General features: G+C 39.9%; 1 protein-coding gene across 2 annotated transcripts in view; it reads right to left on the bottom strand.

Moving 5' to 3' along the window:
- LOC126237101 (general vesicular transport factor p115) overlaps positions 1 to 15,164 on the bottom strand; it is a 232,124-nt gene that overhangs the window by 115,666 nt on the left and 101,294 nt on the right. For both annotated transcript variants that reach the window (XM_049946909.1, XM_049946910.1), the window contains exons 5-7: positions 13,020 to 13,221; positions 4,853 to 4,956; positions 4,542 to 4,771 (exon numbers count right to left, since the gene is read on the bottom strand). In XM_049946909.1, the coding sequence (XP_049802866.1) occupies positions 4,542 to 4,771; positions 4,853 to 4,956; positions 13,020 to 13,221 (536 nt within the window). The remainder of the gene's footprint in view (positions 1 to 4,541; positions 4,772 to 4,852; positions 4,957 to 13,019; positions 13,222 to 15,164) is intronic.

Here is a 15,164-nt window from a genome sequence, read left to right as displayed (position 1 = left end):
CTTTCTTGGACTGGGAACTACTTCTTGAAGGACATTTTTCTTTACCGATGGGAGGAAATGGTTGCCTGGGTTGTGGGGATGGCTTAGTTGGCTTCTGATGGTGAGTAGTAGTATTGGCTTAGATCATATGTGGCTTAGGTGGTAAGCCAATTGCTGGCCACTTCCAAATTACCTCTGTTTCAAGTGGAGCATTTCGAGACAAGTGCATGTGCCCGTACTTGAATCTGTGGTCTGAGTTTGCATGGAGGCATCACACTTCGCGATTGGCATCTTAAGGGCTGATGCAAAAGAAGTAGCAAAAACTGGAGATTGCATAGCTCTGAAAGCTTTTTTAGCTTCACCATAGGGTATGCACCTCTCGACTTTCAACTCTTGAATTTTCCTTTCCTCATTGTAAACCTCACACTCTCTGCTCCACATGGAGTGATCCCCCGAGCAGTTTACACACTTCGGAGGAAGTTTACAAGAACTGCCCGATTCGTGGCTGAGCCTCCACAATTGCCACACGTAGCCCTCCCATTAGTGATGTGGCCAAATCTTTGACATTTGTAGCACTGCACTGGGCTAGAAATAAATGGCTGAACCTCAAGGCAGATATAGCCTGCACGGATATGTTCAGGTAATTCCAGAGTACTAACCATTAGAATAAATGTTGCCGATTTTTTCCAATTTGCCACTGATTCTCCTCATATAGTTCTGCACTTTTATGACGCCCATACTTTTCCATTCTTCACCTAACTCCACAGGGTCCACCTCCATTATATCGGAGCAGGTAACCACAACTTTACTAAAGTTAAGGGTGTTATGCAACTCAGACTCGACTCTGTAATCACCTAACACCTTACATCCCAGGAGCTTAAATATTTGGGTTCAATTAGTAGTTTCAACTGAAAGTGTTTCATTATGAAGTCGTTTGACACTGTTTAAAGATCCAGCAATACCTTCCAATGGCATATGAATATAGCAAGAGGAGACCTTCTCAAAGGTTCCCCCTGTTCGCTTGACTACAATGAAAGTGTTATGTCACACTAATGCCCTGTTACTACGATTCTGAGACTACTTTTTGGGAGGACTAACCAACTGAGCTCTCTTTGATGAGTGGGTGAAGGTACTACCTGATGGTACACCCCTCCCGTCAGGAGTAGTAGTTTGATGAGACCGTTCCATAGGGATCCCACGAGGTGCTAGGGAAACAACCATTGACTTAGGCCAGAACCCTGCATGCCTGAGCAAGCCTTACACAACTGGAGAAAGGGGGGGGGGGGTAGGCAGTAGGTGCCCCAGAGGTTGCCCGCTAAGAGACTCTTTTACCTCCAACAGCCATTCATCTCATCAGCACGTAGCACACCTTGAGGTCGAGGTTATATATATTGTGTGTGTGTGTGTGTGTGTGTGTGTGTGTGTGTGTGTGTGCGCGCGCCTCATAGTCCAGGCAGTGAAGCCAAGACCCCTGTTCTCCAGAACACACGATGCTCCTCCGCTGCACTGCATGGCGGTCACTAAAGCATGCCAAGAGCTTATGGTGACAGACGGCTGGTGGCGCTTACCAGTCCCCAGCTCAGGAACCCCGGGGTCGCCAAGCCCATACTTAGCAAATAAATGCTGAGCCTCTGAGGGGCAGAACTAATGAAAGTAATCTAGTGAACCATTGGATTGTATTTGTGCTGTATGTATGTGAAAGTGACATGTTCCCCTAGTATATATCTCAATGAGGAACTTTAAACTTTCAGCACAGTAAGGAACCTGTAGAGGAACTATGGATCAAGTTTAAAAGAATAGTTGATCATGCACTGGACAGATATGTAGCCAGTAGAAAAGTTCATAATGGGAGGGAACTACCAGGTATACAGTCACTGTAAAGAAACTTCTAAAGAAACAGAGATTACTGCATAATAGGTGTAAAACAAAGTGCAGGGCTCTAGATAGAGAAGCTGAGTCAAATGCATTTATCTGTCAAGAGAGCAATATATGATGCTACCACAGCAGAATATAGCCAGGTGATCTTTCACAGAACCCAAAGAAATTCTGGTCATATGTAAAGGCTGGCAGTGCCACCAAAGTTGGTGTCCAGTCCCTCGTAATGAGACAGGAACTGAAATTGAGGGTAGCAAAGTAATAGGTGAAATGCTTAACTCCATTTTCAAAGGAAAATCCAGGAGAATTGCCACAGTTTAATCCTCATACCACTGAAAAGATGAATGAAATAATTATTTGTGTCAGTGGAGTTGAGAAACGTCTGAAACCGTTCAAACTGAACACAGCTCCAGGTCCTGATGGAATTCCTGTCAGATTCTATACTGAATTTACAGCAGAGTTAGTCCCCCTCCTAACTATAACCATTTAAAATCTCTTAAACAAAAAGTCCATGCCCAGTTCTTGGAAAAAGGCATAGGTCACACGCTTCTACAAGAAGGGTAGTAGACGTGATCCGCAAAACTACTGTCCAATATCCTTGACATTGATTTGTTGTAGAATCTTAGAAAATATTCTGAGCTCAAACATAATGAGGTATCTTGAAAAGAATGACCTCCTCAATGCCAATCAGCAAGGATTTTGAAATCATTGATCATATGACACCCAACTTGCACTTTTCGCATATGACTTACTGAAAGCTTTGGATCATGGCAATCAGGTAGATACTGTATTTCTTGATTTCTCAAAAGCATCTGACTCAGTACCACATCTACAGTTATTGTCAAAAGTACAAACATATGGGATATCAAGTGAAATTTGTGACTGGACTGAGGACGTTTTGGTAGCGAGAACACAGCATATAATCTACAATGCAGAGTCATCGATAGATGTAGAAGCAACTTCGGGTGTGCCCCAGGGAGGCGTGTTGGAACCCTTACTGTTCAAGTTTTATATTAATGATCTTTTAGATAATATGAATACTAAAATCAGGCTTTTTTGCAGATGATGCAGTTATCTATAATGACTTCTGAGAGAAGCTGCATAAATATTCAGTCAGACCTTGATAAGGTTTCAACAAGGTGCAGAGACTGGCAACTTGCTAAGTTCAGAAACGTAAAATTTTTGCACTTCAAAAAACGAAAAAATGTAGTATCCTATGACTACAATATCAATGAGTCACTGTTGGAATTAGCCAACTCGTACAAATATCTGTGTGTAACACTTTGTTGGTATATGAAATGGAATGAACACATAGGTTCAGTCATCGGTAAAGTGGGTGATCGACTTCAGTTTATTTGTAGAACACTTGGGAAGTACAATCAATCTACGAAGGAGATTGATTACAGTCACTCATGCGAACCACCCCAGAATACTGCTCAAGTGTGTTGGAACCGTACCGAATACGACTACCAGGGGATATTGAATGTATACAGAGAATGGCAGCACAAATGGTCACAGGTTTCTTCAATCTGTGGACAGTGTCACAGAGATATTGAATGAACTGAACTGAAAGAATCGTGAAGATAGGTGTAAGCTATCCCAAGAAAGCCTATCAACAAAGTTTCAAGAGCTGGCTTTAATTGGTGACTCTAGGAATAATTTACAATCCCCTACGTGTCACTCACATAGGGATCGTTAGAATAAAATTAGTATAATTACTGCATGCACAGACACATTCAAACAATCATTCTTCCTGCACTCCATACATGAACGGAACAGGAAGAAAACCTAACAACTGGTACAATGGGACGTACCCACTGCCATGCACCTTACGATGGTTTGCTGAGCATAGATGTAGTTGTAGATATGTTCTTACTATTTAATCAAATGAAATGTGAAGCCTGAAGTTTGTGATAAGTGCTTGAAAATTACTTACAGTTGAAATTAGCTAATCACATGGACAATAAATATATCACAGCCTGTTTGGATCATATTTTCTTTCTTGAAATAGTTCAACTATACAATAATGTATAACGAAGGAGATAAATATTGGAACTTCCTGTACACAACTCCACATAGTTTTCTATGAAGATATTACAATTATATCAGTACTAAATAATTAAAACTTTGCATAATTATGAAGATGAATATGTATTTTAGCACTGCTATCAAAAGCACTTAAAACAGAAATCAGTACTCCAAGTTTTAGGGCAATATTTCACTACTTCTTTGCGAGAGATTGCAAAGGGCTAAAGAGATAGGTCACTCGAGCCCTATACCACAAGGAGTTCAAATATTATGAGGAGTGAGGGTGGAATATCACTGTCTTGTCAGTACATATGCTTGTAAAATACACAGCCTTTGAAACAAGACATTTACCATACATAGGCATATTTAACAAACAAGACACAGAGAAACCATGGTTTCCAGCCTGGTGAACAATTTAATTTCACCCAATGGTAAGAATCCGCAACTATAAGAAGAATATTTAATGTTTTCAGAGTTGAAACTCTGCAAGCTTAGTTTCAAAACATATACTTTCTGTTCACTAAGAAGCTATAAAGCAGCTGGTTGAGTTTTTTTAGTGAACACTTTTTTTAGAAACTTCTTTTTTTGGTTTAAATTCTAATTTTAACTGTTACTAAAACAACAAACAACTATTTACATAAATCTTAAATTACACCCACCTTGGAGGAGCTGAAGGTGCCAGAACATTGGCAAAATATTCCTGGTTGCTCATATTACCCCTAATGACTTCTCCAACTGTGTTGATTGTTTCAGTAAGAATATCTGCCGGAACACCACTTGCCATCAGAATATTGCACAAGTTTTCTAACAGCCCACAGGACTTCATAGTCTTCTGAGATGAAGTGGTTACCTGAGCTGGATTACCAGGCGTTACCAATGTCCGTAAAACCTACAATTGAACAGAATGATATCAAAAACATATTGTGACAATTACTTCTGACATCTAACTACTATTTGAATGGACTCTCACCTGCAACATACAGTGCACGTTGCTGACTTTTTGAGGACTCCATACTGTATCATCCCCTTCAGCAGGTAAATAAAACATGGGTGCAAGTCTTTGTATGTAGCTTCCTGCCAATTGACAAATTTCTCATAGTTTTATATACATAAAAAAGCAATAAAATAAGATTGAAACAAAAGCATTTTAAGGCAATGAAACTGTCTTCAGTGTGAAATAACATAAATAAAACTGTATCTATTGTCATCAAAATAAGATTTTACTACAACCAATGCAAATTTCAAAAATACTGTTCCTTGTCATGTTGTACAGTAGTTGTTACAAAGTGCAGTAAGGTATGGTATGAGGCCACAGTTTAAAATCTCTTTCTAATTATAAGTTATCTGTTTACTATGTAAACTACAGAGGTCTTTCTTGATCTACAACATAAAAATATTTCTTACATATCTTGAGATGGGCACTCTTTTGTAGTAAAGAACTATTATGGGCTGTCGGAAAAATTGGGTGGTATGAGGTCTGGCCACAATAATCCATCCTGCCATGTTGTTGACAATTATAAAGAACATCCAATATAGCACGTTTTAGATTACTGTCACTTAATGTACTATATAAATATTACATTTTGTACAGAGCATAACTTAATCATAGCTAACACTTGGTCCAAGAATCATGAAAGCAGGTTGTATATATGGAGGAGGCCTGGAGACACTGGAAGGTTTCACAGATAGATTATATAATGGTACGACAGAGATTTACAAACCATGTTTTAAATTGTAAGGCATTTCCAGGGGCACATATGGACTCTGATCACAACCTATTGGTTATGAACTGTAGATTAAAACTAAAGAAACTACAAAAAGGTGGGAATTTAAGGAGATGGGACCTGGGTTAACTGAAAGAATCCGAGGTTGTACAGAGTTTCAGAGACAGCATTAGGGAAATACAGTAGAAGAAGAATGGGTAGTTTTGAGAGATGAAATAGTGAAGGCAGCAGAGGATCAAGTAGGTAAAAAGACGAGGGCTAGTAGAAATCCTTAGGTAACAGAAGAGATACTGAATTTAGGATGACAGGAGAAAATATAAAAACGCAGTTAATGAAGCAGGCAAAAAGGAATACAAACATCTCAAAAATGAGATCGACAGGAAATGCAAAACGGCTAAGCAGGGATGGCTAGAGGACAAATGTAAGGACGTAGAGACATCACTAGTGGTAAGATAGATACTGCCGACAGGAAAATTAAAGAGACCTTTAGAGAAAAGACATCCACTTGTATGAATATCAAGAGCTTGGATGGAAACCCAGTTCTAAGCAAGGAAGGGAAAGCAGAAAGGTGGAAGGAGTATATAGAAGGTCTATACAAGAGCGATGTACTTGAGGACAATATTCTGGAAATGGCAGAGGATGTAGATGAAGATGATATGGGAGATGTGATACTGCGTGAAGAGTCTGACAGAGCACCGAAAGACGTAAGTCGAAACAAGACCTCAGGAGTAGACAGCATTCCGTTAGAACTACTGATAGCCTTGGGAGAGCCAGCCCTGACAAAACTCTACCATCTGGTGAGCAAGATGTATGGGACAGGCGAAATACCCTCAGACTTCAAGAAGAATATAATACTTCCAATCCCAAAGAAAGCAGGTGTTGACAGGTGTGAAAATTACAGAACTATCAGTTTAATAAGTCACGATTGCAAAATACTAACACAAATTCTTTACAGACAAATGGAAAAACTGGTAGAAGCCGACCTCGGGGAAGATCAGTTTGGATTCCGTAGAAATGTTGGAACACGTGAGGCAATACTGATCCTATGACTTATCTTAGAAGATAGATTAAGGAAAGGCAAATCTACATTTCCAGCATTTGTAGACTTAGAGAAAGCTTTCGACAATGTTGACTGGAATACTACACTCCTGGAAATGGAAAAAAGAACACATTGACACCGGTATGTCAGACCCACCATACTTGCTCCGGACACTGCGAGAGGGCTGTACAAGCAATGATCACACGCACGGCACAGCGGACACACCAGAAACCGCGGTGTTGGCCGTCGAATGGCGCTAGCTGCGCAGCATTTGTGCACCGCCGCCGTCAGTGTCAGCCAGTTTGCCGTGGCATACAGAGCTCCATCGCAGTCTTTAACACTGGTAGCATGCCGCGACAGCGTGGACGTGAACCGTATGTGCAGTTGACGGACTTTGAGCGAGGGCGTATAGTGGGCATGCGGGAGGCCGGGTGGACGTACCACCAAATTGCTCAACACGTGGGGCGTGAGGTCTCCACAGTACATCGATGTTGTCGCCAGTGGTCGGCGGAAGGTGCACGTGCCCGTCGACCTGGGACCGGACCGCAGCAACGCACGGATGCACGCCAAGACCGTAGGATCCTACGCAGTGCCGTAGGGGACCGCACCGCCACTTCCCAGCAAATTAGGGACACTGTTGCTCCTGGGGTATTGGCGAGGACCATTCGCAACCGTCTCCATGAAGCTGGGCTACGGTCCCGCACACCGTTAGGCCGTCTTCCGCTCACGCCCCAACATCGTGCAGCCCGCCTCCAGTGGTGTCGCGACAGGCGTGAATGGAGGGACGAATGGAGACGTGTCGTCTTCAGTGATGAGAGTCGCTTCTGCCTTGGTGCCAATGATGGTCGTATGCGTGTTTGGCGCCGTGCAGGTGAGCGCCACAATCAGGACTGCATACGACCGAGGCACACAGGGCCAACACCCGGCATCATGGTGTGGGGAGCGATCTCCTACACTGGCCGTACACCACTGGTGATCGTCGAGGGGACACTGAATAGTGCACGGTACATCCAAACCGTCATCGAACCCATCATTCTACCATTCCTAGACCGGCAAGGGAACTTGCTGTTCCAACAGGACAATGCACGTCCGCATGTATCCCGTGCCACCCAACGTGCTCTAGAAGGTGTAAGTCAACTACCCTGGCCAGCAAGATCTCCAGATCTGTCCCCCATTGAGCATGTTTGGGACTGGATGAAGCGTCGTCTCACGCGGTCTGCACGTCCAGCACGAATGCTGGTCCAACTGAGGCGCCAGGTGGAAACGGCATGGCAAGCCGTTCCACAGGACTACATCCAGCATCTCTACGATCGTCTCCATGGGAGAATAGCAGCCTGCATTGCTGCGAAAGGTGGATATACACTGTACTAGTGCCGACATTGTGCATGCTCTGTTGCCTGTGTCTATGTGCCTGTGGTTCTGTCAGTGTGATCATGTGATGTATCTGACCCCAGGAATGTGTCAATAAAGTTTCCCCTTCCTGGGACAATGAATTCACGGTGTTCTTATTTCAATTTCCAGGAGTGTATCTTCCAAATTCTGAAGGTGGCAGGAGTCAAATACAGGGAGCGAAAGGCTATTTACAATTTATACAGAAAACAGATGGCAGTTATAAGAGTTGAGGGGCATGAAATGGAAGCAGTGGTTGCAAAAGGAGTACGACAGGGTTGTAGCCTCTCTCAGATATTATTAATTCTGTATATTGAGCAATCAGTAAAGGAAACAAAAGAAAAATTTGGAGTAGGAATTAAAATCCACGGAGAAGAAATAAAAACATTGAGGTTTGCCAAGATATTGTAATTCTGTCAAACACAGTAAAGGATGTGGAAGAGCAGTTGAATGGAATGGACAGTGTCTTGAAAGGAGGCTATAAGATGAACATCAACGAAAGCAAAACGAGGATAATGGAATGTAGTCTAATTAAATTGGGTGATGCTGAGGGAATTAGATTAAGAAATAAGACACTTAAAGTAGTAAATGAATTTTGCTATTTGGGGAGCAAAATAACTGATGATGGTCGAAGTAGAGAGGATATAAAATGTAGACTGGCAATGGCAAGGAAAGTGTTTTCGAAGAAGAGAAATTTGTTAACATCGAGTATAGATTTAAGTGTCAGGAAATTGTTTCTGAAAATATTTGTAAGGAGTGTAGCCATGTATGGAAGTCAAACATGGACGATAAATAGTTTAGACAAGAAGAAAATAGAAGCTTTCAAAATGTGGTCCGCTACAGAAGAACGCTGAAGATTTGTTGGGTAGATCATGTAACTGTGTAATTAGGACGTACTGAATAGAATTGGGGGGAAGAGAAATTTGTGACACAACTTGACTAGAAGAAGGGATCGGTTGGTGGGACATGTTCTGAGGCATCACGGGATCTCCAATTTAGTAGTGGAGGGCAGCATGGAGGTTAAAAATCATAGAGGGAAACCAAGAGATGAATACACTAAGCAGATTCAGAAGGATGTAGGTTGCAGTAGGTACTTGGAGATGAAGAAGCTTGCAAAGAATTGAGTAGCATGGAGAGCTGCATCAAACCATTCTCTGGACTGAAGACCACCACCACCACCACCACCACCACCACAACCACCACCAACAACAACAACAACAACAATATGCAACAGTTTTAGAAAATGTATTTTGCCCCTTCCCATAAGGGTGATGGGAATAACAGAACCTTAATAAACAAACCATTTAAATTACATTTGAATACAATAAGAAGACTGCTGTGTTAGCTGATCTCATCCTTACGCTGTAACTGGTCTATCTCTTCTTGAACTTTCTCATGAAAGTTTGCAGAAAACAGTATTATAGGAATAATACAAGCTTAAATTTGTTGGTGGTTTTTGGGAGTACACAGGAAGTGAAATTTAGTCACAGAGCTCCCAACTCTAACTCTGGCAGCAACAGTACCTGTAACCCAACTGGGCAGATCGAACTGAGCTTAGGTACAGGAACATCATTCACTCTACTTCAATTTTATGGCTGCTATACTCTTCACCAATCATGGTGGCCCAAGGATAGTGCAGAATACACATTGCAGATCATGAGGTGTATGTACAGTAGCAAGCCCTGATGTCAGACTGAACACAACCAGCACTCAGTAGCTCGCAGCTCCCACAACATATTGTGTTTTAATTGTGTTTACGAGTGAAAACAAGGCTGTTTACAGCAGTGTGAATTTTTCTTAGTGAGTGGAGATTGAGTTCAGAGTTAGGCCATAATTGTCAGTCTATTGAGGGATTTTTTAGAGTATGTTTTAAGTGATAAATAATGGTTTTCCATGTGATCGACAATTGCAGCAACCACAGCAGAAAACAAAATAAGTTAGAAATTAAGTTTCATATATTTCCTAAAAACAAAGAGACAAAACGATAACGATAATCGATGAATGTTTGTAAACATACAGAATCATTTTTAATTGAAAATGCTTGTACCTGCACAATATATTTCATCGATTTGGATTCTGAAAGGGATTTGAAAAGTGAACTGTTGAACATTCCTTTGACAATCAAGTTCAAGGCTGATGCTGTTTCAACTCTAAATCTACCATCCTCTGGCATTTATTTATGGCATAGTAATGAGCCCAATAATTTGATAAATATTTGCGGGGGAAAAAAAGAAGCTACCCTAAAGAAGTAGAAGATATTGTACAGATAAATACATTACCAACAACCAAAAAAATTACTACCAGACAAAACATTAACCATTAAAACAAACACTGCTGCAAATACGACGATGTGTGCTTGTGCCAACAATTAAAAATTATGGAAACAGAAATAAAAGACCTTAGGCAAAAGAATGAAGATTTACAGGATCGTCTCTCACAATGTACGGCTGAGTTACATGAAGTTAATTCATGTTTAAAAAATGATTCAGGGCTCTTTTTCTGACTGTCAACAAGTGGTTATGGAAAAATAGTGTACTAACTCATCATCTGAAGAAATTGCAAAGGCTGCCACTTTATGTTCCCTATCTTATAAAGGGTCAGAAATTTATTTCAGTATCTTCTTCCTGGTAAAATCACTATTAAAAATATGACTCAGGAAATTTAGTGTTCCACCAGGTTTTATTGATTTAAGCCTTAGTGTTTTGAAAGTTTGAAGTTATCAACAAAATTTGAAAAAGATGTTTGGAAGCTTTACGCTAGTATTGTGCCGACAATATAAAATAACAGCTTAACTAATATAAATCTTAACAATGACAACATCCACAACTGCATACGAGTTAAATGTGTGCATGCTACGTAGCTAAAAGCTCCAGCACAGTGCAGCATAATGGGACCATCCATGGTAACGTCAGAGCTCACAGCCTGTCTGAGCGCCACCCCTACAGTATGTTCTAGTATCTGTGCAGTGACTGGGGAGTTGAGTGATGGTGTGCCAGTCTCCCGGTAACTAATGACCAGATATTTTCAATGGATGAGAGATCTGTAGAACAGTCTAGTGATCTTTGTCAGTAACGTCAGGACAGCACAGGCAACAAGTGATTTGGTATTATCGTTTTGAAAGGTAATGTCGTGGGAGATACTGCAGATGGGGCATGTCCCAAAGTACAGATACCATCTTCATATAGATAAGGCAAACCGGCCAGTGATCTTCTTCAGTGCGGATGCACTCACATTGCCCGAACTCTTACGGGAATTTGTAGATTGACAGCCGCAAGTAATGAGTATAGTGGGCAGGGGCACTACAAATGTAGTGTGTGGACAGTAAGTTGGGAATGTGAGTCACATGGGGAGTGTGCCAGAGGTAAGTCCCTGCATCGCACTATCCTCTGTGTCCTCAGCGGCTCAGACGGATTGAGCATCTGCCATGTAAGCAGGAGATCCTGGGTTTGAGTCCAGGTTGGGGCACACTTTTTCAACTGTCCCCGTCTTTTGGACATGTAGGAAAGAAAAGATACCATCTTCATATGTCTTCTTTTTGGTGAGTAACAATCTGTCTTTTCGTACATTGTTGATATTCCTACTTGGACTTTCCATTGTTCGACTGTTTAGGCTATGCTTGGCATAGCTAAGTAGCATTGTGGGTAGAGACTCAGACATGATTTTATATGTTTTGCTTGGATGTGAGATGCATACTAAAGCTGTTCCTACAAAATCCCTAATTAGAAGAAATTAAAGTAAACTGAGCTGCCCCAGCTTTATGTAGATAACCCCTTGGCCTTATAGCATGTAGGGCTCACATTTAATGGGCACATTATTTCAGTTTTTTCACAATTTCAATTAATGAATTGATAAAAACGGGTGTGCTGCTCTGGACTATAAAAAAATAAATAAATAAATAAATCGGACAGCCTCCACGTGTTTGCAAATTTTCTTGGCCAACATTCTGGAAACTTAGAATTCTCTACAGTCTTCTTTGCAGCTTCTTGTAGAGACAAAACACTTACTTCTGTACATCCACCACTGACTTCCTAAAGGCCTAATGTCTATTCCTCCTTGAAATTGCAATGATCTCAATTATCTCTCTGGTAAAATACAAGAACAAATTAGCGCTGTATTATTTCTTCCATGTAAATCATAACAGAACTTGTTAAGCACTGCATTTATAGTTCGATGGGAGGAAGGTCATTCAAAACAGATTAGTTTTACCTCTTAGCATCTTAGGAAACAATGACCATAACATTATGAGCAGACTCCAGTTGCTATATTTAATGGCAAAGAATTCAAATGTTGCTACTCCATATATTGTATGACTTTTAGGTTGGCTTCAATGAAATCATGTTCCTTCACATTGCAAAGAAATTACAAAAGGAGAAAAAACTGTCTCCTTCAATTCTGTATCAATAAAGGATGTCAGAAGTAAATATTTTAGAAAATGGTCACTTCATATAGACCCTCAAAACAGAAACTATTGAAAATGTAAGCTTACCATCAATTCGTTCACTGTACTATATCCTGCTATTAAGTTCCTCAGAAACTTTGTTTCTAGCAACACTTGTTTGGTTTTTACATGTGCTTTAATTATGTTTTATTAGTAATTTCATCTATTCTGTCCATTCTGTATCCACTGCACACATAACATGAAGCTTACTTGATATTCTCCCATCTTCAAAATGATTTGTCCAGTTCCTAAACATTACTGCTCACCTCTACTAACATAGGTATTTGTACCATCTATCCGTGGCCATGTGAAAGAAGTATATGACAGCACAACAACTCGCTAAGTTACACAAAATCTGTATAAAGAGAGATAAGAAATTCGATATTCTCATTATATTGGATTTCAGCTAGCAAACATGCAGATATTTTCATAACAACATATTATGATTATTCCCAATGCAAATTAGGATTATTCCCAAAGCAAATATGGGAAAGGGCAGAGTAATACCTGAGATACAGAAATAAAAACAACATTGAAAATTACAGACCTTCTTTAAAAAAATTCTGATTTGATGTGTTGTTTCTCAGAAGATTTAACATCAATAGCAGACAATCTTCAACAACAATACCACCATCAGAGTACCCTTCTTTTGATATAACATCAAACAATCTGTCAAAGGCATTCTCGAAGGCTACTATTTTTTGGATGTTGGCATTTCCTTTTGTAAGCTGTATCAGAAGTAAGAGTGCCTGAAATCACAACATTTAAATTATCTCTGAAAGATATATTATTCATGTGGAAATTTTTATACAACATACTTGTAAGCTAAAATACTTAAATAATACATGTAACTGTGCAAAATATATCAATGTTACATTACTTAGTCTTACATTAGAGTTAAGGATTAGAAGCACAAAAGTAGATAACTTATAATGGCACAAATTTGCCTTCTCCTGATTTGTGGTTTGCAAGGCACTGTAGTGGTGTCACACACATGGCACTTTCTGGAGATGGAGGTCACATAAGTTGGCTAATAAAGATATAAGGTAAAAGGCCTGATAGAGAAAAATGTAAAAAATGGAACAAGGGAAAAGGTCAAAGACTGACAAAACGGAAAGGGAAATGAATTTATATATTGAATAAGAGATCAAAATACCTAGTAAAATAAGTCGGGACTCTTTTTAAATTTGAATCCCTCAACCAAAGTATGTGCTCATGATGGTAACATGGCCACATACTTGCCAGTTGAAGTACCAGAGGTAAAACAGAACTGCTGTAATATCTGTTGATGATGGACAACACTAATTCCTGAGTGAAGCATAGGGATAACTATGAAGATGTACTGTTAACAACATCTTCGTCTAGAAGTGAGTGAGCTGGGAGGAATTAGGAACTACAAAACGTTCTTGTGGAAATAAGAAAATGAGTAAAATAATACGTGCAAACATCTGTAAAGTCTTTGAATATTTCAGTGAACAATGCATCCATTCTTTATAGTCATTAAAGGAAGATGTACACATAAATTTCAGGCTGTCTCTTGATACAGAACTGCAGGAAAATCATGGGAAGAGACTGTGGTGTGGAACTTTACAACAAAGACTGCTTCAAGTATTTTTTAATGTAATAAAGGTCCATTGTTAACAAATCCTCAAAATTTCATTAATTTTATGAAATAATTCTGTGTTGAGAGCAATCTAAACAAAATTACTGCACCAGCCAGCCTCAAACTCCTAAAACATATTAGGTGGACACATGGAAACAGACTGAATGGTTAATACATAAACCACATTTGATAACTACAACCAAATAACCATAAACTTAAAGGATAGTGAACAGTGTGGAAGAGTAGCATTGCAATCTGAGTACACAAAGTAATTTAACTGACACTTCTATAACATAATATCCAAAGGCTGGTATAGTCTCAAGGGTTCTAACTCCTGCTGGAAGTGTCAGAATATTAAAACCTTGAAAATGCCTCTAAGTTCTTAACAGCTCTACTAGCAAATTCCACTCCCATGTCTACAAAGGTGAAAGCTGTGTGGTCCCTGGAAAATGCCCACCTATGGAGTGTAGCCAGTGGGAGGGTGGGAAAAGTGAGTTCCTGACTCTTTAAAATTAGTGCTTTTTGGCTTTAGCAGAAGACACCCTGGCAGAAAATTAGGAAGGTCAGCTGGCATAGATATGGCAGCCCCACCACCTGTGTATTCAATCACATGGTTGTTACCCCTTGTAGAAGGGGAAAAAAAGTTACCTTAAAGTGATCAGCGAAGAAAGCCAGATAGATGCAAGGGTTAGGACAAAACAAACAATGAGTGAACAGATAATTAAAATAAAAAATGTAAATAAGCCCGCCATAACTGAAACAAAAATGAAACTAAAATGTACAAAGAACCGAATGGTTATACAATGGTCTACAGTAGTGTAAACCCAACAAGAGCATAATGTGGGGTTGCAATACTGGTTTACAGTAAACAAAATTCAGAGTTCTAATTATGTGAATGAAAGTACAGTACCAGTATGGATAAAAATAGGTATGGGTTAGTTGACAATAATAAGTGTATATGCTCCTGAAAAAGGAGGAAAAAAGAAGAGATGTAGTCGTTTTAGAAAGATTTAAGAAAAAACGGGCACACAAAAGTAAATACGGCCACTTGATAATAAGTGCAGACCTGAATGTACATGTAGGAAACAT

The sequence above is a fragment of the Schistocerca nitens genome, chromosome 2 (assembly GCF_023898315.1).
Source record: "Schistocerca nitens isolate TAMUIC-IGC-003100 chromosome 2, iqSchNite1.1, whole genome shotgun sequence".
In the NCBI taxonomy this organism is placed as follows: Eukaryota; Metazoa; Arthropoda; class Insecta; order Orthoptera; family Acrididae; genus Schistocerca; species Schistocerca nitens.
This window is presented reverse-complemented; position numbering and strand designations above follow the sequence as displayed.